Source organism: Oryx dammah, unplaced genomic scaffold (assembly GCF_014754425.2).
Source record: "Oryx dammah isolate SB20612 unplaced genomic scaffold, SCBI_Odam_1.1 HiC_scaffold_1, whole genome shotgun sequence".
Taxonomy (NCBI): Eukaryota; Metazoa; Chordata; class Mammalia; order Artiodactyla; family Bovidae; genus Oryx; species Oryx dammah.
Window position 1 is genome coordinate 73,102,991 of NW_024070185.1, and position 27,272 is coordinate 73,130,262.

Here is a 27,272-nt window from a genome sequence, read left to right on the forward strand (position 1 = left end):
TTTTAGTTCCTCTTCACTTTCTGCCATAAGGGTGGTGTCATCTGCATATCTGAGGCTGTTCTCTTAAGTCAATCATTTCTTATTTGCCTAAGAAACACTTTCTCCTATAAGTTGGACAACCAGTTCTCTAAGAAATCATTTAGGGATCTGTTTCCCTCAACTCCTACCAAAGTACAAAAAGTGTAGGAGAGAGGAAAGGCTGGTGAAAGGCAGAAGAATTAGAAAGCCATGGCTGTAGCGTAGGTGGGATATGATAAACTAAGGGAATGGCATAGGTTACAAAGACAAGTCAACAGATCCAAGTGCATCTAAACAGGCAGAATCAATAGAACTTGATGATTAACCTGATGTAGGGAGGGAGAGAAAGAAAGGAAACAAGGATGATTCAAGCTTTTGCTTGGGCAACTGAATGGGCGTTGGTACCATTCATTGAGATACCAACAGAGAAAGGAAGGACATTCTGAGATTTCAGCTTTATGAGTGTTCTGTTTGACATATTTATGAAACACCCTCATAGAAGGGCATGGACTTGGAGCTGAGGAGGGAGAAAGGCCCTAGAGATGAGGATTTGGGAGTCATTATGCAGTGGATATCATATGAATAGGTAGGATCACCCATGGAGAATTAGAAGAGCAAAAAAAAGGTTCTAAGTAGGAAAACTTGGGCAATCAACTTCTAAGGGGATGATCAGTTCAGTCGCTCAGTCCTGTCCGACTCTTTGCAACCCCATGAATCACAGCACTCCAGGCCTTCCTGTCCATCACCAACTCCCGGAGTTCACTCAAACTCACGTCCATCGAGTCAGTGATGCCATCCAGCCATCTCATCCTCTGTCGTCCCCTTCTCCTCCTGCTGCCAATCCCTCCCAGCATCAGAGTCTTTTCCAATGAGTCAACTCTTCACATGAGGTGGCCAAAGTATTGGAGTTTCAGCTTTAGCGTCATTCCTTCCAAAGAATACCCGGGACTGATGTCCTTTAGGATGGACTGGTTGGGTCTCCTTGCAGTCTAAGGGACTCTCAGAGTCTTCTCCAACACCACAGTTCAAAAGCGTCAATTCTTCGGTGCTCAGCTTTCTTCACAGTCCAACTCTCACATCCATACATGACTACTGGAAAAACCATAGCCTTGACTAGATGGACCTTAGTCGGCAAAGAGGGGCAAATGAAGGAAAAAAGAAGAATCATCCAGAGGAAGATGAAAAGAACCAAGAGAGCAGAAAGGAGAGACAAAGGCAGAGGAAACATTGAGGGAAGAGTGGTTAGCTGTGTCAGATTCTCAGAAAGGTCAAGTCAGATAAGGCTAAAAGTAGACTCATTGACTTTACCAGCAGGTGCTATAATGCTCTTTTTCTGGTCAATTTCAATGAAAAGATGGGGGAAGAAGCCATTGTGCAGTCAGTTGGAGAGCAGAGACAGTGAATGTCACCATTCCAGAGAGGCTTTGCTCATGTAAGGAAGGAAAGAGGAAAAGGCAAGAGGAACAGTGTTACTGGCAAAGTAAAGAGCTTTTGCTAAGATCCTGAAGTGACCAATACACCTGTTAGTTTTGAGGCTAAAGGATGTCCAAGGCTGACTAGCTATTTTGGATTTTACCCCATCTTCCATGGAGAGCTACTGATATAGTTTAATGTGAGTGACATGAGATTGTGTTTTTAAAAGATCACTTGGGTTACACAGTGGAAAATAGATTGGAGAGGGCAAGAATGGATGTAAGAAGATGTTAGGGGGCTATTGTGATGATCCAGATAAGAGATGATGGTAGTTTAGATTAAGACTGTAGCCATGGAGGTGATGGTGGTGATCACGATGGTGATGGTAATCTTGAAAGGGTTGATGATGCTGGTGGTGGTGATAATGGTGCCGGTGGTAATGATGGTGGTGATAATAATGATGACATTTATGGTGATGGTGATGGCAGTGATGATGGTGGCAGTAGTTGTGATGATGACAGCGGTGGTGATGATGAGGATCAATGATGATGATAATGTTGATGGTACTGATAGTGGTGGTGATGATGATGGTGTTATGGTGATGGTAGTGATGGTGATGATGGTAGTAATGGTGGTGATGGTAGTGATGGTAGTGATGATGGTGGTAGTGATGTAATAGTGGTACTGCTTATGGTGGTGGTGATGATAATAGCAACTAGCAATTTTGAAAGTACATCATAAGCATTATCTCATCAACTTCTCAGAAGAAACCTAGAAGCACATACTACTATTATCTCCATTCTCTATATATGGAAATAAGGTTCAGAAGTGTTAAGCAAATTGCTAGTAAGTGGTGAAACCTGTTTTCAAACCCAGGCAATCCCCTTCCAGAGCCTGCACTCTTAATCACCATGGTCTATGGAGAGAAGTGATTGTAATCCAGAAAATTTAAGAGATGAAAATGAAAGGTTTTGCTAATGAACCAGAGATTCAGAAACAAAGAAGAAGGTGTCAAGAACAGCAGCCCTAGTTCAGGTGGTCAGGGTCCCAACTCCCTAAGGTGAAAGACACTTGAAGAGAAACTGGTTGGAGAGTGGGGAGATCCCAGAACCAGTTGTGGACTGTTGAGTGCAATTGGGATGCTCTGACATTTTCATGTTACATTATATATGTGAAATCTTCCCTGGTGGCTCAGACAGTAAAGCGTCTGCCTACAATGCAGGAGACCTGGGTTTGATCCCTGGGTCAGGAAGATCCCCTGGAGAAGGAAATGGCAACCCACTCGAGTACTCTTGCCTGGAGAATCCCATAGACGGAGGAGCCTGGTGGGCTATATAGTCCATGGGGTCGCAAAGAGTCGGACACAACTTCACTTTCACTTTCACTTTCACTATATATGTGAAGATGTTGAGTAGACTGTTTAATACGTGATTCTGGAGGAAAAACTGGGCTGGAGATAGACACTTGGATCTTGTCAGCCTCTGCATGGTGGTTAAAGCCGTGAATGTGGGTAAAATCATCAAAGAAGCCCTGAATAATTTCATCATCCATTTTACAAGGATGTGTTGAGTGCCCCCATGTACCTGGCACCATGCCGGTTATGGCATGGAAGTAAAATCAAACCCCAAACACAAATACAATCCCTGCTTTCAGTGGGCTTTCAGGCCAAGGACCCACAGAAATGAATGACACTGACCCCCACTGATGAATGAACCTTCACAAATGGAGACAAGTGCTCCAACAGGAAGAAAGAAATTCTGTGAGAGCACAGAGTACAAAAGATCTTGGTCTAAACATCAAGGAACTGTTTAGCTATTCATGGCCTGTTTGTAGATGCTATGTTCCAGTCATGTAGATGCTATGTTCCAGTCATGTAGATCCAGACCAGTTTCCCTGCCTGGACTGGGCCCTCCCACTCTCTGCTTCCAGTATTTCTTTCCCCAGCTGGGCTTCATCCTCTGATGGATTTTTCTCCTTGCAGCTCTGTATCTTCTTTCACTATCTTTTCTGCGTCAAAGTACTGCCAGTCCTTTCAAGCTTGCCAAGCACTTGTCCTTCCACAAGAACACTCCAGAAATTCTGACCTCCAAATAGTGGAGGTGTCAGAATTGTGTCTGATGGAATATATAAGCCATGCAGAATGGCCCTGGCACAGTCCACTTGGCAACACATTTCCAAAACATAGTTACTCCATGTGTACTTGCTGATCTTGTGTTATCCCCTTTTTTCTCAGCCTCTTTCTACATAAATACAGTTGCCTCAAGATGTTTTCTCTAGGTTGTTAAAAGCTTTGTAAATAAGCTCTGGCCCCTGTGTTTAGGACCCAACAGAAATTAGACAGGTGTTGGAGAGAATGGAGCAATGTGCTGAATGAGAAATGGAGACTGCTCCTCTTGATTTCCTGTTTCCCTTTTGTTTGATATTCATAGGAAAATGTGGGGCGGGGGAGCTCTGGAGCAAGTGGAGGCTTCTATCATCATATATTTTTCTAACAGCTAATTTGCTTGTCTGGGAAAGAGGTTAAGATAACACTTTGCAAACAAGCAGCTGAGTGCCACCCAGACATGCCCACACAGGGCGTCTCTCTTTGACTCTTACTTACAGCCTCTCCTTTCTCTCTCTCTCTCATCTCCCTCTCCCTCCTCTTTTCTCCTTCTCTTCTCTTTCTTTAGGGTGTGTTGACCATATGTCCCAGTTGTATGGGAGAGTCCTTCTTTCCACACACTGTCCAGGGATGAATATGAACAGTACCCCTGCCAATCTCAAAAGCATCATGATTCGGAGGATAAATCACCTACGGCTAAGTGCCGTTCTCACTCCTCTCTGCATAACACACTGATTGGCTGGTTCATGGTGTTTTCTCTCCCCTGCTGACACCAGCTGACCCACACCCTGCATGGACCCATCTCTCTCCATCAGTGGACCATCTGTGTCTCACACAAGAGGGCCTTAAGCAGAAAATGAGGCACTTGTCTGTGATACGGTGTGGTTCCAAGGATGGCAGCAGAGCCCCCACATTAAAACCCTCTCCCTCGGCCAGCCTCTATTGTGCTGAAAAGCCATGATCAAGATCTGTCCTTGGGACTTCCCTGGGGGTCCAGTGGTTAGGAGTCCGTGCTTCCACTTCAGGAGGCGCGGGTTCACTCTCTGGTCAGGGAACTAAGATCCTGCATGACATGTGTACAAAAGAAGACAAACAAACAAAAAGATCCATCCTTCCTTAGTCCCGAAGCATCACCCTACTTAGAATCCACGTCTACATCCCTGGGAGGGTCAGAGACAGAGCCATCCTGTGCCCTTTCCCGGATGGTCCAGTTCTGTCCCCTCCCCTCTACAGCAAGGATTCCAGGCTGTGGGGCGGCCAGTAGAGGCCACTCACCTGGCGAGTGAGGAGAGCACAGTCCAGTCCAAAGGCAGCCTGCTGTACACCTGCTTGGACTCATTGCCCTCCCTGTAGATTCAGTGGTCTTAGAGTACATCCCAGAATATTCCCAGAGAGGCCGATCTCAGATGCTGCCACCCATTGTCCCTGCCCTAACTTGTCAGACATTCATCCCAGTTACTCTTGAGTTTAAACCTATCACTTAACCAGACACAGGGAATTATGGCTTGAACATGTGACCCCTCCCCCCTAGGTGGCTCAGTGGTAAAGAAACCACTCTGCCAATGCAGGAGACATGGGTTTGATCCCTGGGTTGGGAAGATCCCCTGGAGAAGGGAATGGCAATCCACTTGTCTTCTTGCCTAGAGAATCCCCATGGACAGAGGAGCCTAGTGGCCTACAGTCCATGGTGGTCACAAAGAGTCAGACATGACTGAGTGACTGAGCAGGCACGCCCCCTCCAAAATCCATATGTTGAAATCCTGACTCCCAGTGCAGTGGTATTACGAGGTGGGCTTGAGGTCATGACCTTTAAGCTCCCATGAGGTCTTAGTGTCCTGAGAAGAAGGTGAAGAGGCCAGAGCTCTGTCCCCTGCCATGTGAGGACACAGCCAGAGGGCAGGTCTCTGCAAACCAGGAAGACAACGCCCACCAAGAATGGGGTCTGCCAACACCTTGACCTTGGACTTCTCAGCCTCTCCAACTCTGAGGAGTACATGTTGGTATGTAAGCCACCCAGTCTATGGTTCTGTGTTACAGTAGCCTCAGCAGACAGAGGACCAAAAGCTCCTTGTGGTCAGAGGAGGGTCTACAGGCCACAGTTCATGGGCTCAGGTTGTTTCCAGAACAATCCAAGCTGCCTTTATCATGTGTCTCTGGGGCAAACCATGAGGCTGAGGGGTAAGAGGAAAGGAATTCATGTCCTGGGAAGCTGCTGTTGCTAAGAGAAATGTTACTCTAAAGAGCCACACAAGACCAGCCCCCCATGCAAGACCAGTCCCTGGAAACCTGAGACAAGGGGTTCAGCCAGGAAACCACAGATCGACACCACAGAGACACAGTGGGACAAAAAAAGGTACATTCACAAGGACCTCCTCCTTTCAGCACCCTCTCCCCATTTCCTGTGTGTGTTTGGCAGCCCAGCCCACCCACCCCCAACACCCACAGAGGTGAGTGCGAGGCAGCTGTGCAGACCTCTGTGCCCCTTTATTCACTGCGCACCCAGATCCATGACATCCACAAATTAGCAGTGAGGTGCTAGTGCTCACATTTCTATTTTTAAATGGCAGTGGCATCACTGAATGTCCTTGTTTAGCACATACAAATGAATGCTTTCAGAGTGATAAATCATGTTAACTTTTATTATTTTGCTCTTCAGGCACTTTTTAAAAATTATCCCTTAGGTGTGTGGAAAACTCAGAACTTGTCCTGCTGTTGTTATTTGTTTCCTAGAGCGGCTGTTGTAAATCACTGTGATCCTTGTGGATTCAAACACAAAAGTGTTTTCTCGCATGGTTCCCAAGACTGGAAGTCCTGTATCAAGGGGTCCCAGGACTGGGCTCCCTCGGAGGCTCTAGGATGGAATCCTTCTTTGCTTCTCCAGCTTCTGGCCACTCCAGACTTCTCAGCTTGTGGGCTTATGGTTGCATCACTGCACTCTTTGCCTTCATCTTCATGTTCCATTCTCTCTCTGTTTCACTCCTTTGTGTGTCTTTTATAAGGACACTAGTCATTGGATTTAAGAGCCGCCCCCCACCTCAGATAGTCCAGAATGATCTCATCTTGAGATCCTGAACTTGATGGCATCAGCAGAGACCCTTTTTCCAAATGAAGTCATGATCACAGGTTCCAGGACACCCAGACTCATTTTCAGGGGGCCACCATTTAAGCCCTCAGTGGGATCACAATGGCAGATGCTGGTACCCTCGTTCAGGAGCCCATAGGCCTGTGTACACAGTACACAGAGTGATGTGAGTACTTTGCACACCTTTGCACACCTTTGCACATCCACACTGACACAAGGCCAAGTGTCATAAAGTGACCACAGGCTGATGAAGGCCTATCACTTTGCCCTGCTTTCTCCTGGGACTCTCAGTTGCTGGCCAGCTGTGGGCTGTCCCCACTCCAGCCTGATTCCCATGACAGTCAGCCCGGGTGACACCATAGGCTGGTCCCTTGTCACTCCGCAGGTGACCTCCAGTCACAGAGCCTGAAATTCTGATTTTACCCAGTGGCACCTAAATGTGTAATACTGGCTCCAGCTTCCTTCCATGACCCCAGGCCATAGGTACACCTACCTCCCCGCCATCTCTACTGGCTGCCCACCTCCGTGTGAAGAAACAGCTCAGAATGCTCTCCTGAAATTCAGCTTCTCCTCCAGTCTTTCCAGCTCCATCAACTGCAGCTCTGTTCTTTCAGTGACCGTATCTCCAGCTGTCAACCTCCGAGTCCTCCTTGAATTCTTTCTTTCTGTCACACTCTGTACGTCATGTATTAGGAGATCCTGTCTGCTCGACTATTAAAACATATCCAGATTCTGAGCATTCCTCCTCAACACCTCCGCTGCCTCTTTCCTGGTCTAGGCCGACAGCATCTCTTACCTAGAATAACGCATTCACCTCCTTCCTGCCTCTGCCTGTATCCCCGTGTGCTCCATTCCACAGGCAGCAGACACGGTGAATTTTTCAAACACAAGTCAGTTAGAGGGATACCGTTAAGGTACACCTTTGATCATATCACTGCTCTGCTTTAAACTCTCTGGAGCCTACTTTCCTCACCCAAGGTAAAATCCAAAGTGCTTGCCTTGACCTGCAATGGGGCCTGGAGGCCAAATATGGCTCACTACCTGTTTTTGTTAACAAATTTGTGGTGGGGGGGGAACCTAACCACACTTGTTTGTGTATTATTTCTGGTACATTTGAGCTACAATAGCAGAAGTGAATAGTTGCAACAGAAACCATCTGGCCACAAAACCTGAAGTATTTGCTACCTGATCCTTTCCAGAAAAAGTCTGCTGACCTCTGGCCTGGCCTTCTGACATTTTCTGCCGTCATCTCCTCTGTGCCTTCCCCACCTCAGCCCCACTGGCCTCTTTACAGTTCCCCAAATGTGCCAAGCACACAGAGCTTCATAAATGCTCCCCTCGGGGACTCTGTACTTCTGGTCCCTTTGCCTGGAAGATCCTTCCCCTCACAAGGCCATCCTTCTCTCCCTGACTTCCTTCAGAGATCCATTCAAATGCCCCCTTATCAGAGAGGACTTTGCTGGCCACTCCACCTGGAATGGCTCAGATGTTAAAGAATCTGCCTACAATGGAGGAGATCAAACCCAGGTTTGATCCCTGGGTTGGGAAGATCCCCTGGAAAAGGAAATGGCAATCCACTCCAGTATTCTTGCCAGGGAACCCATGGACAGAGGAAACTGGTAGGCCACAATCCAGGGGGTCTCAAAAAGCTGGACACAACTGAGCACACACAAACACACCACACAGAATAGCAGCCTCTCCTGACCACCATTCTGCTGCCCTGCCTTCTTTGTTTGTCTTCCTGGTATTTATTAGGACCTATGATATTATTATGCTTATTTGTTTATTGTTAACCCTCCTCCCAACAGAAAATAAGCTCCATGAGAGAGCAAACTTTTGTTTTCCCAGTTTGCTGAATTGAGTAGTTACTTAATGATGGATGGGTGGATGGATGAACTCCAGTTATAAAGTCAACAGAGACTGGCTGGAATTCCATGTCTCAACTCTAGATTCCAGCAAGGGAGAGAGACTTTTGGACTGACCTGGTGTGTACAGAGGGCATTGTCTGGGGTCAGTGGCATTGAATGCCAAGAGATGCTGTGAATAGGGCAGGCAGAGGGGTTCAAATAACCACTACTACAGTCTTCCCAGATGAGGCAGACACGCTAAGTCACCAGGGAGACTGAAAGTATCAGTTTTCCAAGTCACATCCCAAATTCACTGCTTTGAAATCTCAGGTTGCTGGGATTTGTCACTGCCCCGAAGTACCCACTTCTGCCTGCAGGCTGCCCACCTAGCTCACATGCCCTGGAGAAGAATCATCAACCATCACCCAGGTGGGCCGGAGCCCAGGCTACAGAAGCATGGTAGAGGATCTGAGAGCTCACAAGATACTCAGAGTCTTGGAGGATCTGTGAAAAAGTGACAAGAGTAGGTGGGATGGGGTGAGGTGTAGGTGGGTTTCATGGGGTTGGAGGTGGTGCCACTGTGCTCCCGTTTCCCTAATCTGAGCCCTAGAAAGGTTGTACGGTGCCTGCCTCTTGTCAGCCTCTAAACAGAGGTGGCTTCCTGGAAAGCTGGGACTATGTCTCATTCACCATTGTCTCCCCAGTGGCCACTTAGTGCCTAACAGAAAGCAGACACTCGGGTCTGTACAATAAATGGATGAATGAGTGAATGAGCTGAGCCTGTAGGTCACAGAGCAGACCAGGAATCTCCTACGTCACTTGATGTAAAGACAAGGAGGAAGTTGACCTCAAGGAAGCTTGGCCTTCATAAGTGATAAAGTATAGGAGAGTTAACAGCATTTCAGCTGGCTTAAAATAGAATCTCCTGTATATTCCTGGGCAAGTCACTTGACCTCCCAGGCTCGCAGTTTCTTCATTTAAAAACTGAATCAAATTAAGTGATCTCTAAATTTACTTAAGAGTCTAGAATTCCGGTCTAAGTTTTATGAGCTTATTAATGTCTGAATATTTGAATATCTGTGGAGTTTTAGATTGTATTGCTGTGGTTGCATCAGTGAGGTTTGCTTTTACATATGAGCTTCCAGGATCCAGAAGGCAAAATAGTTGTTCAACTTAACTTTCATCAAGACCTAAGTGAGTTTGGGCCATTGTTTTTCTTTGATCCTGTGACATTTGCTGTCCAGTCAGCATTTTAATTTTAGAGTGTTATATTGCCCAGGGAGTTTGTATATCTCTTAGGAGCTGATCCTATAAGTTGGGTAGGAGGTCTCTACTGGGTAGCATGTGAGCCAAGCATGTAAGCAAAAGTTACCATTTGTCTCAGACTGGAAGCCGATGTCTGCTCTTATTTCACTGTGGATTTTTTATGCCTCATCTGCTAAACTAAGCCTAATAGCCAAATTTAGACGTTTATTTTCAAAGTTTTTTACAAGTATAATATGAATATATGAAAGACAGACATGAATGGAAAACTATAAATCATTATCTCTCATGAATATACAGGCAAAAATACTCAACAAAATATTAGAAAATTGAATCCAATGATATGTAGAATGGAATGCATGTTCATCCAATAATAGTACTTGCTGTTGTTGTTGCTGTTTTTTAGTCGCTAAGTCATGTCCGACTTTTTTTGTGACCCCTTGGACTGTAGCCACAAGGCTCCCCTGTCCATGGGATTCTCCAGACAAGAATACTGGAGTGGGTTGCCATTTCCTTCTCCAGGGGATCTTCTTGGCAGGCAAATTCTTTACCACTGAGCCACCAGGGTATATATATACTACACCTCCCATTTATAATAGAAGTGTTTTCAAAAGTGATTACAAGCTATTTATACAATTTTTGTAAAATTATACTAGCACATAAACCCTATGTGGTCCTCCCATCACTTTAATGGTCCTTTTCAAACTATTGGTGGCTTATGCTGGGGCTTTTGCTCTTTTTACAACTGCTACAGTGAGTTTCTTTGTAGACAGAATATTTCTGGGGTTTGAATCAGTTCATCAATTTATGCTTTGGCTGCTGTGACAGCGTGGCCACCATAACAGCATGGCCACCGTAACAACATAACACAGGCTGCGGGGCTTAAACAACAGAGAGTTGTTACTCCCAGTTCTGGAAGCTGGAAATCCAAGACCAGGGTGCCAGGAGGGCTGGGTTCTGGTGAGAGCCCTCCTCCTGGCTTGCAGACAGCCACTTCTTGCTGTCCTCACATGACAGAGAAAATGTTCATCACCCTTTTGTCTCGTCTTATAAGGGCACTAGTCTCCTACGTGAGGGCTCCAGCATCATGACTTATCATGACCTATCAAAGGCTTCACTTCTAGATACCATCGCATTGAGTACTAAGGCTTGAGAATATGCATTTGGGGCTGACACTAGCAGTCTATAGCACACTTCCAGGCATAGAACTAAATCCAAGATATAAACACATTTCGGATACTTGATGTTGTGCTGTGCTTAGTCACTCAGTCATGTCCAACACTTTATGACCCCATGGACTGTAGCCCACTGGGCTCCTCTGTCCATGGGATTTCCCAGGCAAGAATACTGGGGTGCATTGCCATTTCTTCCTCCAGGGAGTCATCCCGACCCAGGGATTGAACCGGCATCTCCTGCATTGGCAGGCAGATTCTTTACCGCTGAGTCACTTGGGAAGCCCTTCAGATTCTTGATACTTTGCACTAGGATGGGAGCTCCCCAGGTACAGGACTTTCTCTCATTCTCTGCTGTATCCACAGCACCTAGAAGGGAGCCTGATGCAAGAGTATGTTAATTATTGAATGCATGGATGAGAATCATTGAGAGGTTTTCTTGTGTAATTTTTGGTGTCGATACATGCAGAAGAAAACAGTACCAAATAGATGAGTTGGCAGTTCACCCTGAGGGCTGTTCCACATCTCCTGGAACCTGGCATTTGGAAACATGTAGGGGCCTTCTTTTTTGCTTGTCACATTGTCATCATTGTCAGAATGACGGGGGCAAGGCATTCAGTAGGCTGCAGCCATGGGTGCCACATGGCACCACACAGCAAAGAATCATCTGGCCCCAAATACCAATGCCTGTTAGGACTCACTGATGTGAGTTATGGAGCATTATGGTGAAATGAACAACCTGGAACCCATATCCCTATGTGAGAATAAAGCTTCACCAGTCACACTGAAGCAAACTCGCTCTAAGGCAGACACTATACGCCACACAAACAAATCACCAAGTCATGACTTCAAGAGATATTTTGGTAGGAAGACTTTTTCAAAGAAGGACATGAGGGACTTCCCTGGTGATCCACTGGTAAAGGACCCGCCTGCCATTGCAGGGGATAAGTGGGTTCGATCCCTGGTTCTGGAAGATCCCATATGCTATGGAGCAACTAAGCCTGGGCACCTAGAGCCTGTGCTCTACAATAAGAGAAGCCACTCCAATGAGAAGCTCGTGCACCTCAACGAAGAGTAGCCCCCACTCACTGCATGAGTGAGAGCCTGTGTGCAGCAATGAAGACCCAGTGCAGCCAAAAATAAATAAATGAAAAAATGAAAAAAATTAATATTTAAAGAAATGAGAAAGAAAGAAAGAAGTACATGAAGTCCTCTTGGTTCTGTCATAATGGATTATCTCATTCCTCCTCCCTATATTAATAAATCTCAGCCTGGCAGCCAGAGTCTTTTCTTGGGGTTTATTAGTAAATCCAAACATTTGACAGAATGGTCTTATTCTTAACAGAATATTTTCCAGAGGACACCTCTTATATTCTGTACAAGTCATTTAAAAAGAAGTCCTTTTCCACCTATTTCTGCCTTTCTCAGAACTTCACTTCCTGTCTCTACGTGTGGCTGAAGGGGAAAAGAAGAAGCCTGCTATCATGAGCTTTGCCTTGGGAATGCAAAGCCCTTTGTGGCTTTCTTGCTCCGGGCAGAAGGAAGTCATTTTTCTCTGCACTATTTCTTCCTGGGCGACTTCTCCATGGCCATCACCTGACATCCTCTGAGGCTCATTCATCATTCGTCAGCCGCCTGCTCCCACCAGGACTATCTTCAGCTTAGAAACAGTCTCAGATCCTTTTACCAGAGACGGCTTTCCTTAGCCACCCGGACCCCTTCGATGGAGCTGAAGAGCTGTTACCAGAAGTTACTGGTAACCATGGCTCTCTCTTTCTCCCTCAGCCTCTACTCAGATAGTTTCTCCATGGGTCCATTTCCCAGGGCGCCAGCTCCCACTAGGCTGGGAGAGTCAGAGGAGCCTCTGGTCAGGCAACTTTAGACTCTATTTCAGGCTCTCAGATTTTGTGTCTCAGCTATAGACTTCTTGGGGATCTTCCTGGTGGCTCAGTGGTAAAGAATCCGCCTGCAATGCAAGCTGCACGGGTTCTATCCCTGCATTGGGAAGATCCCCTGGAGAAGGAAATGGCAACCCACTCCAGTATTCTTGCCTGGGAAATGCTGTGAACAAAGGAGCCTGGTGTGCTACAGTCCATGGGGTTTCAGAAGAGTTGGACATGACTTAGTGATGAAAATGATGACAAAATAGACCTCTTGAGTTCATTAACCCAACTCCCAGGATAACTTGACCTTGAGCCAAGCTCATCTCTCCTCCTTTGTCCACCCACCCTGACAATGGCCACTGTTTATCAAGCACCTCCTCCTCTGTGTTAGTTTAAGGCTAGGTAAGCTTGCTATGTAAGCTTTCTACGTAAGCTCTTTACATGTCTGGAACCCACCAAAGCTTGGCCAGCTTACTTATCCTTGAGGCCAATCTTAGTAGTATCACATTCCAAAAAATTATTAGTCTGCTATCTTAAAGTCCATTCTGAAGGAGATCAGCCCCGGGAAGGAATGATGCTAAAGCTGAAACTCCAGTACTTTGGCCACCTCATGCAAAGAGTTGACTCATTGAAAAAGACTCCGATGCTGGGAGGGATTGGGGGCAGGAGGAGAAGGGGACAACAGAGGATGAGATGGCTGGATGGCATCACTGACTCGATGGACGTGAGTCTGAGTGAACTCCGGGAGTTGGTGATGGACAGGGAGGCCTGGTGTGCTGCGATTCATGGAGTCGCAAAGCGTCCGACATGACTGAGCGACTGAACTGAACTGAACTTGAATCTTTACAGTAATCTCTTAGGGGAAAAATATCATTGAGGGATCACTTTTAAGAAAAAGAGCAACATTTCTTAACATTTTAATAATCATGTCTTAATATCCAATAGGGTTGACTGCTGACCAAAAATATCTTTACTTGCATTTTTTAAAAATTCCTGAAATCCAGCCCACGAAGGCTCTTATCTTCCTTCCCTCTACTGCTCATGGCAAAATCCATTCTTCTTCTTTCCTTAGTCAATTCTTAGGCTCCCCAGGTGGCACTACTGGTAAAGAACTCACCTGCCGATGCAGGAGATGTAAGAGACTCTGGTTCGATCCCTGGGTTGGGAAGATCCTCTGGAGGGGGGCATGCCAACCCACTCTAATATTCTTGCCTGGAGAATTCCATGGACAGAGGAGCCTGACGGGCTACCATCCATAGGGTTACAAAGAGTCATACACAATTGAAGTGACTTAGCACACACACGTACAGTCAACTGTTTGCTTCTTCCAGTGTATAATTCAAATTCAACTGCATTGCTTCATGCTCCCCATTACCAAGTTCAAGAGTTGAGTGGTACATGGAAACCTCCTTAAAAGGTGGAAAAGGGACAGTGTTACATGTTTATAATTTTATATCTGCTCCTTATATTTATACCACATGTTATCTTATCTAATCCCATGCAAAAATCTCATAACAAAAGAGGTATTCTCCCCATTTTTCAGATGAGAAAGTAGAGGTTAGGTAACCTGGTCATGGCCTACTACACAATCGGCTGGATCTGATAGATGCCAAAGTCTTGGTGATGCCATTAGCCACCACACTCTTGATTTCTTGAACATCTTTTAATGTGGGTCCCTGTCTCTCATGACCCTGACTTCTTATCCAGAGAGCTGGCTTCTATTCATTTACTCATTCATTCATCCCGCTTCTTTATGATCTTGAGACTCTCCTGTGGGCCAAGCACTGGGCTTGTCAAGAGGATAATATTGTATGTAAGGTTTGGCTTCCGACCTTGCATTTGAAAGGTTAGAAAGACAAATATCAACCATTGTCTTAGTTCTAATTGGTGAATGTCTGTATTAATTTCTTCTGGCTTCTCTAACAAAGTAACACAAGTGGGGTGAGTCAAAACAACAAAAATCCGTTTTTATCACAGATCTGGAGGCTAGAAGTCCAAGGTCAAGTTGTTGGCAGGGCCATGTTCCCTCAGAAACCTGTAAGAGAACAATGTTTCCTTGCATCTTCCTCACCTTGGGTGGTTCCCAGCAACCATTACCATTCCTGGGCTCGCAGAAGTGTCACTCAGAATGAAAAGGAAAAGTTAAAATTTTACATAACCTCCTGCTCTTTCTGCCTCTGTAACTCAGCTTGCTCCTTGCAAAGTCTGGATCACCTATATCATTTAGTCTCAGAAAGTGGGGACTTAAAATACTAGAAACTGGAGCTTATCTCACTCACCCTTGTGCTGCTTTTTGCAAGGCCCTGCAAACCTGCTTAATCGTGCCTCTCCATGTAAAGGTCAGGCATCCCCTTCCCCATCTTGACTGCTATTCCCAGTGCGCGAAACCCCTTAGTTTAAACCAGCCTATTAGCAGCTAGTGTTGCCCACTATAGTCTGTCTATAAAAACTCTGTAACCCCTTTGTTTGGGGCTCAGAGCTTAGAGTGTTAACTCCTGTGGTCCTGCCGGCGTCATAAACCTGAGTTCTCCAACTCTGCGAATATGGTGCTTGGTTTCTCAATTACTGGTTTCTGCAATAAGATCCCCTATCTTCACATGGCATTCTTCTTGGGTGTGTAACTCCCATTGCATCCGAATTTCTCTTTTTTATAAAGACACCTGTCATATTGGATTAAGGTCCACTCTAACTACTTCATTTTAAGTTGATTAGTTTCTAAAACTCTTGCTTCCAAATAAGGTCATGTTCTAAGGTCTGGCAGTTCGGATTTCAACATATCCCAGTGGGGAGGGTGGGAAATTCAACCCATAACAGCAACCTGAAAGACAAACATGAAAGTGAAAATCACTCAGTCGTGTCCAACTCTTTGCCATCCTATGAACTGTAGTCTTCCAGGCTCCTCTGTCTGTGGAACTCTCTAGGCCAGAATACTGGAGTGGAGTGGATAGCTGTTCCCGTCTGCAGGGGATCTTCTCAACCCAGAGATCAAACCCAGGTCTCCCGCATTCTGCGTTGCAAACGGAATCTTTACCATCTGAGCCACCAGGGAAGCCCAACAGCATCTTAGAGTGTGCAAACTTCTTTGGGAACCCAGGGACGAAAACAAACCCTGTCAAGGCAATTCAGGCAGGGCTTCCCAGGGGACCTCAGAGAGCTTGTTGTTATTGTTAAATTGCTAAGTCCTGTCTGACTCTTTGCAACAGGCTTTGCTGTCCTTCACTATCTCCAGGAGTTTGCTCAAATTCATGTCCATTTAGTTGGTGATACTGTCTAACCATCTCATCCTCTGCTATCCCTTTCTCCTTTGGCCTTCCATCTTTCCCAGCATCAAGGTCTTTTCCAATGAGTAGGCTCTTCGAATCAGGTGGCCAAAGTGTTGGATCTTCAGCTTCAGCATCAGTTCTTCCCATGAATATTCATGGTTGATTTTCTTTAGGACTGACTGCTTTGATGGGACTGCTTTGATGCAACTCAATCAGGAGAGGACAGGAGGGGAGGGGACCTGGCATCCTCTAGGAGGGAAGAGCCTCCTGGGCATGGAGAGTAATACTGGGAGATGGCAGGTGCTTAGAATTCATTGTGTGTCAGCGTGGGAGATGATCTGGAAAAAACAAACGGAGGAAAATTCCAGAGAGCCTTTTATGCCTCATGTTAAAGAGTCTGGATCTTATTGTCTAGAAAATGAGAACCCAGTAACAAATGTCACCTCCTTAAATGTGCCTTTCATCTCAAAGGGGTAACTTTTAAAGTACAATTTAAGCAGGACTTTATAAAACCAAAGTTTCAAGTTATTAAAATTTTAATTTCTATTATTTTTAAAAGATTTTTTTAAAATATGGACCATACTGTTTCTGTTTTACATTTTTGTTTTTTGGCCAAGTGCATGTGGGATCTTAGCTCTCTGACCAGGGATGAAATCCAAACCCTGTGCATTGGAAGATGAAGTCTTAACTATGGACCATCAAGGAAGTCCCTAAGTTCCATCATTTTGTTTTCATAAGCCAAAGAGTAAGAAGTAAGGAGAGTGAGTTAGATCAAGCCTGGAAAGCAAATGAAGGCCAGAGCCTCAGGTGGGTTCCCAGAAAGCAGACCCTAATGATCTTTGCAGGCAGGAAGCATCAGTGAGCATGCCCATGAACCTCACCTGGAGCGAGTGATTAAAAAAAACAGGACTGGGCAGAGAAAAGAGTTGGGCTGTGAGAGGACATGTCACAGGGAGCACTGGAGCTGGGATGGGACAGCTTTGCTGGGCATGAAAGGATAGGGGCTTGAAACCCCCTCGGTGACCAATCACTGGTTGCAGGCTTCCCCCAGTAAGGGGTGTGACATCAGGCATGATGGTTTAGTTGCTGGCCATATCCGACTCTTTGTGACCCCCTGGATTATAGCCCCCAGGATCCTCTGTCCATAGGATTCTCTAGGCAAGAATACTAGAGTGGGTTTTCATTCCCTTCTTCAGGCAGTCTTCCCAACCAGGGATCGAGCCCGGGTCTCTTGCATTGCAGGCAGATTCCTTACTGTCTGAGCCCTCACACTATATATAAAAATCAATTTTAAAAAAAAGTCAATTTCAGATGGAAAAAAAATGTGACTCAACTCCAACAAAAGAGCAAGAAAATGGATTGAGGACTAATTGCTTGGGTGATCTTTTTTCTTTAGAACTACATTATCCTGGGCATGGGGATAGGCATCTAGTCCTGCCTCTTGTTTGTTTCTGACCTGTAAGAGGAGATGCCAGAGAACAGGGAGAGAGGTGAAGACAGTCTGAGGTCTTCACGCTGGTTGATAAAGCCAATACTTTTATGTCAGCCAAGCAGGAGGAAAAGCCACAGAAATCCCACTGTTTGCACATCTGAAGCTGTGACCCATGGGCTGATTGGGGGCCTGCCTTTCAGTAGCCCTCGCATGGGCAGAAGGAAAGATTTTCTTGTAGCAAAAAAAAAAAAGAATCCTGGGCTTAGCTCAATAATAATTGATAAAATTAAGACACCTTCCCCACCCCTCCTTCCTATCATGTTACATATGGCAAAAAAGAAAGAAATATGGAACTCATTAATGACAGTTTATGAGCTGTGGGCAAAGGGCTGATACTGCTGCTCCCACCGTTTGGACAAGAAGCTATGTGGATGTGAGAGAAGAGGCAGTGAAGGGTGAGGGGGCTGCAGGATTGATGCCAAAGCTTCCATGGTGAGATCATGTCAAACCTCAAAGTTTTTTTTCTTTTAAATTGATTCCCCAGCTCACTCTAGGGCCCCCCTCCACTTAAGCCACTTTCTCCCTTCTACTCCCTGAAAAGAAGCATCTTCTTTTTTATTTATTTTATTTTTAAAGTTTTTATTTTCTACCAGAGAAGAGCCGATTAACAATGTTGTAATAGTTTCAGGTGAACAGTGAAGGGACTCAGCCGTACGTATACATGTATCCATTCTCCTCCAAACCAGGCTGTCACAGAACATTGAACAGAGTTCCCTGTTCTATATAGTAGGTTCTTGTTGGTTATCCATTTTAAATATAGCAGTGTGTACATGTCCATCCCAAACTCCCTAACTGTCCCATCCCCCCATCCTTCCCCTTGGCAACCACGAGTTCATTTTTAAAACCTGCAAGTCTATTTCTGTTTTGTAAATAAATCCATTTATATCATTTTTCTTTTTAGAGTCTGCATAGAAGGGATATTGTATTATATTTCTGTTTTTCTATCTGACTTACTTCACTGAGTATGACAGTCTCCAGGTCTGTCCATGTTCCTGCAAATGGCATTATTCTATTCCTGTTAATGGCTGAGTAATATTCCATTGTATTTGTGTATCACATTTTCTTTATCTATTTGATTTGATCTTCCAACCTTCCACCTCCTCCTCCTCAGCCAGGCTAATATCATGTAATTCAAAGTTCTAAATCTCTAATGACATGGTTGGTTTTTCCAACAAGGCCAGCCCCCATCATGAGACTTTTCAGGGGCCCGCCATGAATCACTTCATCAGCATAAACCTCAGTCCAAGGAACCCACCAGGAACAATAAAGATACTCTAAGTGATATTTAGGAAATTTCAGGGGTTCAGAGGCTCCCTTCCCAGAAGCAAGGACAAAGAGCAACCAAGTTCTTTTATGTACAACATCCTTTCATCAGTAACTAGTGGGGTGACAGTGATGGTGATGGTGGGTGGAGTAGCCATTTGGTAAAGCTCTCTCCCCGCAGGAGCTTCAGGTTTCCTCCTCTAGGAAGAATGCCTTCTGGTAAAAGCCTGCTCCGTACCAGGCAGCCCCCCAGATAGTACACTTCATACTCTTCCTTACCTGAAGCTGAGATCAATCTTCCTGTGAAAATCTGTTGGATGAAGAGTCTCTTAATGAATTTCCACTCTAAAGATCTAGAGTTAACCTTATCCCAACATCTCTATGATAGAAGTTGGTTGCATTTTAGAAGGAAACCTAGGGGAAAAAATTTGCACCAGTTATGCCCTGGAGAGTTTTACAAACCACAGAGCAAAGAGTGGATACAGTCTGGTTCCTCTCAGAGACTCTGAGTGGAAGAGAAGCTGGACGCAAGGCCCCTGTCCAGCTGGGCAGAAATTCTATCAGTCCATTTGATATGGTGCCTTTAATTCTTATATGGCTGGGAATCTCCCTTACCAGAGACTCTCTTCATTTTGAAATTATTTAAAACATAAAAAAGTTGAAAGACATGGCCGAAGTCCCGTATCACCTACATCCAGATTTCCCAGTCATTTAAATGTGTCATTTTCCATATGTAGTGGCCCTATCTCTTCATAAACATGCACACACTATTCCCACTATCATTATTCTCTTCCTGAGTTATTTGAAAGCAAGTTGCAGCAGTACTGCTCCATCACTGAAAAGACTTCAGTGTTTATTTCTCCCACACAAGGTCACTCTTCTACAGAATTGTGACCGTCTAAAGTGGGAAATCACCATTGCTACAATCACCACTACCATCTAAACCATTTGTTGTTCAGTTGCTAAGCCATGTCCTACACTTTGTGGCCCCCTGGAATGTAACCCACCAGGCTCCTCTGTCCATGGGATTCTCCAGGCAAAAATACTAGAATGGGTTGCTATTTCCTTTTCCAGGGGATCTTCCTGACCCAGGGATCAAACCCATGTCTCCTGCATTGGCAGGTGAATTCTTTACTACTGAGCCACCAGGGAAACCCAAACCATAGAACCCATTCAAATTTCACCAACTGTGCCTAAGATATGTATTTTTCCTGTCTAGTCCAGGAACACACATTGCATTTGATTGTCATATCTCTCTGGTCTCCACCAATCTGAAAGAGTTTCTCAGTCTGAGAGAGTTAACCCCTTTATTCCATCTATCAGTCTCTGAGGAAACCACTCGCCCAGGTCCGTGCCTAGACTCATCGTGAACTCAGAGCAGAGACAGCACAGAAATGATGTCCTGTACCCATCTCAGTGTATCAAGGTGGGAGGCATGTCCTCTTTACCTTGTTCTAGCACTGGTGAAGTTATCTTTGTTGACCTGGTCATTTATGTCTGCCAGGTTTTCCTTTGTATTTGATTAGTGTCTGAAAGGAGATACACTCAGACCATGTCAGTATCCTCTGCCCTCCAGCCTTATCTTCCATTGATGAATTATGCCTGAACTAACCAACACTGAGTTTGTTGACGGTTATTTTCTATTTCCATCCTTTCTTCTATATTTCCTACTTAGTATTCTACTCTAAAGAAAAGCATCCTCTTCTCCCCCATTTATTTACTGATCTGTCCTAGATTCTGTTTTATTCTGTGGATGCACTCCACCATGGTAGACTATAATGCTTATGTTCTCCCAGACTTGGCTTGTCCAGCTCCTTTAAGCTGATACTGGTTCCTTGTTATGCATCCCCCAACATTCCCTAAACACTTCCTTTTTTTCTAGCACAAAAAGATATTCCAGGCTCATCTCAGACCTTCTTTGTCCCAGCCGGGGAATCAGCATTTCTCCAAGGAATCCTGGATCTGTTTATTACAGAAGGGTATTTGGAAAGTAAGACTGGGTGTTTGGTATCCAGCTGACTGTCAGGGTGTCATTGGTCCTAGGTTCTCTCAATAAACAGACCTTTCTCTCTCAAACCATGTTGTTGTTGTACAGTTGCTAAGTTGTGTTGAACTCATTGTAACCCCATGGACTGCAGCATGCCAGGCTTCCCTGTCCTTCACTATCTCCCAGAGTTTGCTCAAACTCATGTTCATTGAGTCAGTGATTCCACCCAACCATCTCATCCTCTGCCGTCCCCTTCTCCTCCTGCCCTCAATCTTTCCCAGCATCAGGGTCTTTTCCAATGAGTCAGCTGTTTACATCAGGTGGTCAAAGTATTGGAGTTTCAGCATCAGTCCCAATTGTTAAAATTAGGAATGAATTTAACAAAAGACCTGTAAAACCTATACACTGGAAACTACAAGTCATTGCTGACAAACATGAAAGACAAGCAAAATGAGTGGAGAAGTATACCATGTGTGAAGATTGGAAGGCTCCGTGCTGTTAAGATGCCAGTTCTTCCTCGCTAAGCTATAGATGTAACACAGTCTCAATCACAATTCAGCAGATATTTTAAATAGAAAGTGACAAACTGATTCAAAAATGTATATGGAGATGCAGAGACCCAGAATAGCACAATAATCTTGGGGAAGAAATGGCGGAAGGCTTATGCTGTTTGACTTCAAGATCTCCTCCAGGGACCTCCCTGGAGGTTCACTGGTTAAGAATGGTGGTTTGGCGGTTCACTTGTTCTCTGGTCTGCCTGCCAATGCAAGGGACACAGGTTCAATCCCTGGTCTGGGAACTAAGATCTCACATGCCCTGGTACCACTAAGTCTGCACACTGTGACTACTGAAGCCCAGGTACCTAGAGCTCCTACTCCGAAACAAGGAAAAGACACCACAAAGAGAAGCCCGTGTACTGCTCCTGGGGAGTATCCTCCACTCACTGCAACCAGAGAAAGCCAGTGTGCAGCGATGAAGACCCAGCACACCAAACTAAATAAAATAAATAAATAAAAATTTAAAAAATCTTATCTAAAGCTACAGTAATGCAGACAGAGTGGCGTTGGCACAGTGCAGGCAGAAGTCAATAGAACAGAACTGAGAGCCCAGAATTTATATGGCCAATTGATTTTGACAAAGACAGCAAAACAATTCGATTAGGAACTGAAAATCAACAGCCAATGCTGAATAACCATAGATCTTTATGATTAAAAAAAAGTTTATTTGACCCCTACTTCATGCCAGACACAAAAGTTAACTCAAATTCAATCACAGAGACAGAGGTAAAGCTAAAACTATGAAGTTTTTCTTTTATAACCTTTTAAAAATCAATTAATTTTTGGCTGCACCAAGTCTTTGTTGCTGTGTGCAGCCTTTTCCTAGTTTTGGACAGCAGGGGTTCCTCTCCGGTTGCAGTCTGCAGTCTTCTCTTATTGTGGAGCATGGGCTCTAGGGAACGAGGATTCCAAAAGTTGTGGCACACAGCTTTAGTTATCCCTCTGCACATGGAATCTTCCCAGACCAGGGATTGAACCCACGACCCCTGCATTGGCCACTGGACCACCAGGGAAGTCCTAAAGCTATGAAGTTTATACAAAAAAACAGGAGAATATATTCATGATTTGGAGACAGGCAAAGATTTCTTAAGATGCAAAAAGCACCGACCATAAAAGAATATTTTGGTAAATGAGACTTTATTGAAAGATGCTGTTAAGTAAATAAATAATAGGCACAGTGCAGATCTGGGCTTCCCTGGTAGCTCTGCTGATAAAGAATCCACCTGCAATGCAAGTGATCCTGGTTCAATTCCTGGGTCTGGAAGATCCCCTGGGGAAGGGATAAGCTACCCACTCCAGTGTTCTTGGGCTTCCCTGGTGGGTGAGATGGTAAAGAATCCACCTGCAATGTGGGAGTCCTCAGTTTAATCCCTGGGTTGGGAAGATCCCCTGGAGAAGGGAATGGCTACCTACTCCAGTATTCTGAGCTAGAGAATTTCATGGACAGAAGAGTCTGGCAGCCTACAGTTCAAGGGGTCGCAGAGTCGGACATGACTGAGCAACTTTTACTTTCACTTTCTTTCACAGGACAAATCTAGAGAAGATATTCATAAAACATATGCAGAGTACTTTTATCTAGATTGTATAAAGACCTCCTACAATCAATAAACACACACACACACAATGGACAACGAATTTGAACAAGTACCTCACAAAGGAAGATATATCAACTGTTATAGGCAGATGGAAGAGTGCTCAATATTGTTAGTCTTCAGGGAAATGCAAGTTTAAAACACAGTGGGATACTATGCATACTCACTAAAATGTCTAATATTCCACATGGAACAACAGACTGGTTCCAAATAGGAAAAGCAGTATGTCAAGGCTGTATATTGTCACCCTGCTTATTTAACTTATATGCAGAGTACACCATGAGAAACGCTGGGCTGCAAGAAGCACAGCTGGAATCAAGATTGCCAGGAGAAATATCAATAACCTCAGATAGGCAGATGACACCACCCTTATGGCAGAAAGTGAAGAGGAACTAAAAAGCCTCTTGATGAAAGTGAAAGAGGAGAGTGAAAAAGTTGGCTTAAAGCTCAACATTCAGAAAACGAAGATCATGGCGTCTGGTCCCATCACTTCATGGCAAATAGATGGGGAAACAGTGTCAGACTTTATTTTGGGGGCTCCAAAATCACTGCAGATGGTGACTGCAGCCATGAAATTAAAAGATGCTTACTCCTTGGAAGGAAAGTTATGACCACCTTAGATAGCATATTAAAAAACAGAGACATTACTTTGCCAACAAAGGTCCGTCTAGTCAAGGCTATGGTTTTTCTGGTGGTCATGTATGGATGTGAGAGTTGGACTGTGAAGAAAGCTGAGTGCCAAAGAATTGATGCTTTTGAACTGTGGTGTTGGAGAAGACTCTTGAGAGTCCCTTTGGCTGTAAGGAGACCCAACTAGTCCATTCTGAAGGAGATCAGTCCTGGGTGTTCCTTGGAAGGAATGATACTGAAGCTGAAACTCCAGTACTTTGGCCACCTCATGTGAAGAGTTGACTCATTGGAAAAGATTCTGATGCTGAGAGGGATTGGGGGCAGGAGGAAAAGGGGACAACAGAGGATGAGATGGCTGGATGGCATCACTGACTCGATGGACATGAGTTTGAGTGAACTCCAGGAGTTGGTGATACACAGAGAGGCCTGGCGTGCTGCAGTTCATGGGTTCACAAAGAGTCGGACACGACTGAGCGACTGAATTGAACTAAACTGAAAAACATTTCTAACACCAAAAGTTGGAGAGGATGTAGTGTAATGGACATCTCATATATCACAGTATATATATAAAATGGAATCATTGTAGCAATCACTTACAAAGTTCATCTACCTTTGACCCAGTCATTTCTCTCCTAGGTATTTGTCCAGAGGAAATGACAACACACATACTCAAAAAGACTTGTACATTAATGCTTATAGTAATTTTATTTACAATAGCAAACATGAGGAATAGCCCAGGTATTTAGCAACAAGAGGATGAATAATATATATGAAATGATTCCAATTATATAAAGTTCTACAACAGGCAAAGCTAAGTAAAAGTGGGAGGGAAAAATTGTCGCCTAGAACCGGAAGTAGGAATGTACCATGAAAATTGACTGAAAAGGGATACGAGGGAACTTTCTGGAGATCTGGAAATATCTTAATTGATACGTGGGTTGCACAGTGTGTTCATGTGTCAAACTGCATAGCTAAACTTTGTGTCTTTAAATTAATATAAATTTCACTGTGAAAGAAGAACTGTAAGAATTGATGATAGTTGAGTGGTAGTTAAGTAGTAGATGGTGGTGTTATAGAATTAAAAATGGCGAAATGTTAGTAACTGTTGAAGATGGGTGGGGTATACATGGGGATTTATTATACTAAACTACTGACTTGTGTCTTCTTCATATATATTTGAAGTTTTCAATATTCACAGGGGTCTCAGACTGAGTGACATGTACTGCAAAGATACTCAGCAGAGATTGGTTAGTGCTTGTGAGTTTTTCATTTGCCTTTAGAGTACTTTTTACTCCATCGGGAATGGGCTTGATTGACCAATTATGTGTGGAACTCCATGAGTAACCTGAGTTAAAGTGGAACCAGTGTGACTTCAGAACTAGGCAGGACTTTATAGATGGTGGTTTTCCAGGCTGCTGTCAATAGGCCTGTTAATGCAACTCAGGCTCCAGGCCAGGAAGCTATGGCATCAGGCTGTGAGGTGAGCTGGCTTCTGGTCAAGAAGGAATAAGGAGGGCACCTAATTTTTTGTCAACACTCTGTTTCTGGTGGCCAAGCTTCCTGTGCAGAAATGGTGCCACCTAATCCCTAGTGCGAGTCTGCCCTTCTATCTTACCCTGCCCACCTTTCCATGAAGCAGCTTGATCTGCTACTAGTCCTCAGAGTCCAGGGCTCAGAATCCATATTCCAGCTTAATGCCATGAGCTGTGTGATCTCCATTAAAGTGAAGTGAAGTGAAAGTCGCCCAGTTGTGTCTGACTCTTTGCAACCCCATGGACTATATAGTACATAGAATTCTCCAGGCCAGATTATTGGAGTGGGTAGCCTTTCCCTGCTCTGGGGGATCTTCCCAACCCAGGGATTGAACCCAGCTCTCCCGCATTGCAGGCAGATTCTTTACCAGCTGAGCCACAAGGGAAGCCCAAGAATACTGGACTGGGTAGCCTATCCCTTCTCCAGCGGATCCTCCCAGGCCAGGCATTGAACTTGGGTCTTCTGCATTGAAGATGGATTCTTTACCAACTGAGCTATGATCACCCCTGTGATCTCCATAACTTTCCCCATCAGCCAAATGGGGAGGTAACACCTGCTCCCTTGTGTTGCACAGATTCAGTGAAATAATGTATGCACAGTTCCCAGAAATGCCTGCTGCAGACGCTTAGTAATGCTGGCTGAACTGGAAGCCATTCAGAGGGTGCTTCTTACATGGTCAGTTATGGATTGGTTGGGTTGGAATGAAATGCATAAGCATGGAATCCATGCTCTTTGCCTCACTGCATTTTCTCCTTTGCTTCTCCTCTCAGTTCCTCCATCTCTGTCTGACTTTGCAAACTTGCTCATTCATCACATAGAGCCTTACACTAGGTGCTAGTGAATCAGAGACGAATAAAACGTTTAAGTCAGAATCCCACCCTAGAGAATGACACTTCCAGGGGCTCTGTGAGGACTGTGGGAGCCCAGAAGGGCATACCCCTGAGTCAAGCCTCCTCTTTTCTCCTCTGTAGGACGTCATCGCCTCCATCCTGCTGAGCGGGCGGATCGGGCCCAACATCCAGCTGGCTGACTGCTATGGGCTGAGGCTGAAGCACATGAAGTCAGACGAGATCCACTGGCTGCATCCGCTGATGACAGTCGGGGAGGTGCAGGACAAGTATGAGTGTCTGCATGTGGAAGCCGAGTGGAGGTAAGAGAGGAGCCGCGGGTTCTGGAATGGGGGCGGGGAAAGGAGGAGACCCTGGGAGGCCTTTCCTCAGAGCACTTACCAACCTCTGAGAATATCCTAGAAAATCTGAGTGGCGTATTAGGTTGGCCCTTCTGCAGCATCCAATGCATGTGTTTGCTGAGACCTAATAAGGGCTCATCACACATCCGCATTCCAAGATGGATATCTAGGTGCATCCCTGGACTGGATGCTCTTGGTGCTATGGAGGAGGAGGAGCAGAAGTGCAAGGAGGAGGGGAAGCCAGGCCAAGGGCTGGGGAGTGAACCTAAGGAGAACAGCTACCATCGTGGGGAGGAGAGGGAGAGTCAGAACCAGCGCTGACTACTGTGGCTGGCAGCCCACCCCTCTGTCCTCTGCGGTCCTCCACCCACCCATGGAAAAGAAGGAAAGAAGGAGCAAGTCCTGAATGGGTAGCCAGGAGCTCCGTGGGCAGCCCCTGGTGGGACCAGCTTCCCTCTGTCAAGCAGAGAATTTGAACTTCCTGTCCCAGGTATGACCTTCAAGTCCGCTACCTGCCGGAGGACTTCATGGAGAGCCTGAAAGAAGACAAGACCACGCTGCTTTATTTTTACCAACAGGTAAAAGTATTTTATCTTCCAGTCCCCTGGGTCCTATGACCATCCTCTCCTGGGGAGATGGAAAGACAAGGCTTGCATTTTGAAGGTCTCATTCCAGGAAAGTTCTCTCAGGGACATTCCTTGGTCCCTGGTCAGCTATCCAAACCTGCTTCCTTCACACCTGAGGGCTGAATGACCCCTCCCCATAGGCACAGGCCCTCTTGGATTTTCCTAGTGACTATTTTCTACCCAGACAACCTGGCTGGGGAAGCAGGCAGAGCACGTCCAAAGAGAAGGGAAGCAATCATAGCACACAGGCTCAGCTGTCTGACACACCTGGTTTCTAGCCCAGTTTTGCCACTTCTCAACCTGAAACCCCTCGGGACCTAATTTACCTGCATGAGGTTGTTTCCTCTTCTATAAAAAG

The 27,272-nt window shown here is 45.2% G+C and overlaps 1 protein-coding gene across 5 annotated transcripts in view; it reads left to right on the top strand.

The window, feature by feature from the left end:
- The window catches only part of LOC120866066 (protein-tyrosine kinase 2-beta), a 138,333-nt gene that overhangs the window by 76,054 nt on the left and 35,007 nt on the right, over positions 1-27,272 (top strand). For all 5 annotated transcript variants that reach the window (XM_040243526.1, XM_040243544.1, XM_040243553.1 and 2 more), the window contains exons 3-4: positions 26,071-26,249; positions 26,779-26,866. In XM_040243526.1, coding sequence (XP_040099460.1) covers positions 26,071-26,249; positions 26,779-26,866 — 267 coding nt within the window. The remainder of the gene's footprint in view (positions 1-26,070; positions 26,250-26,778; positions 26,867-27,272) is intronic.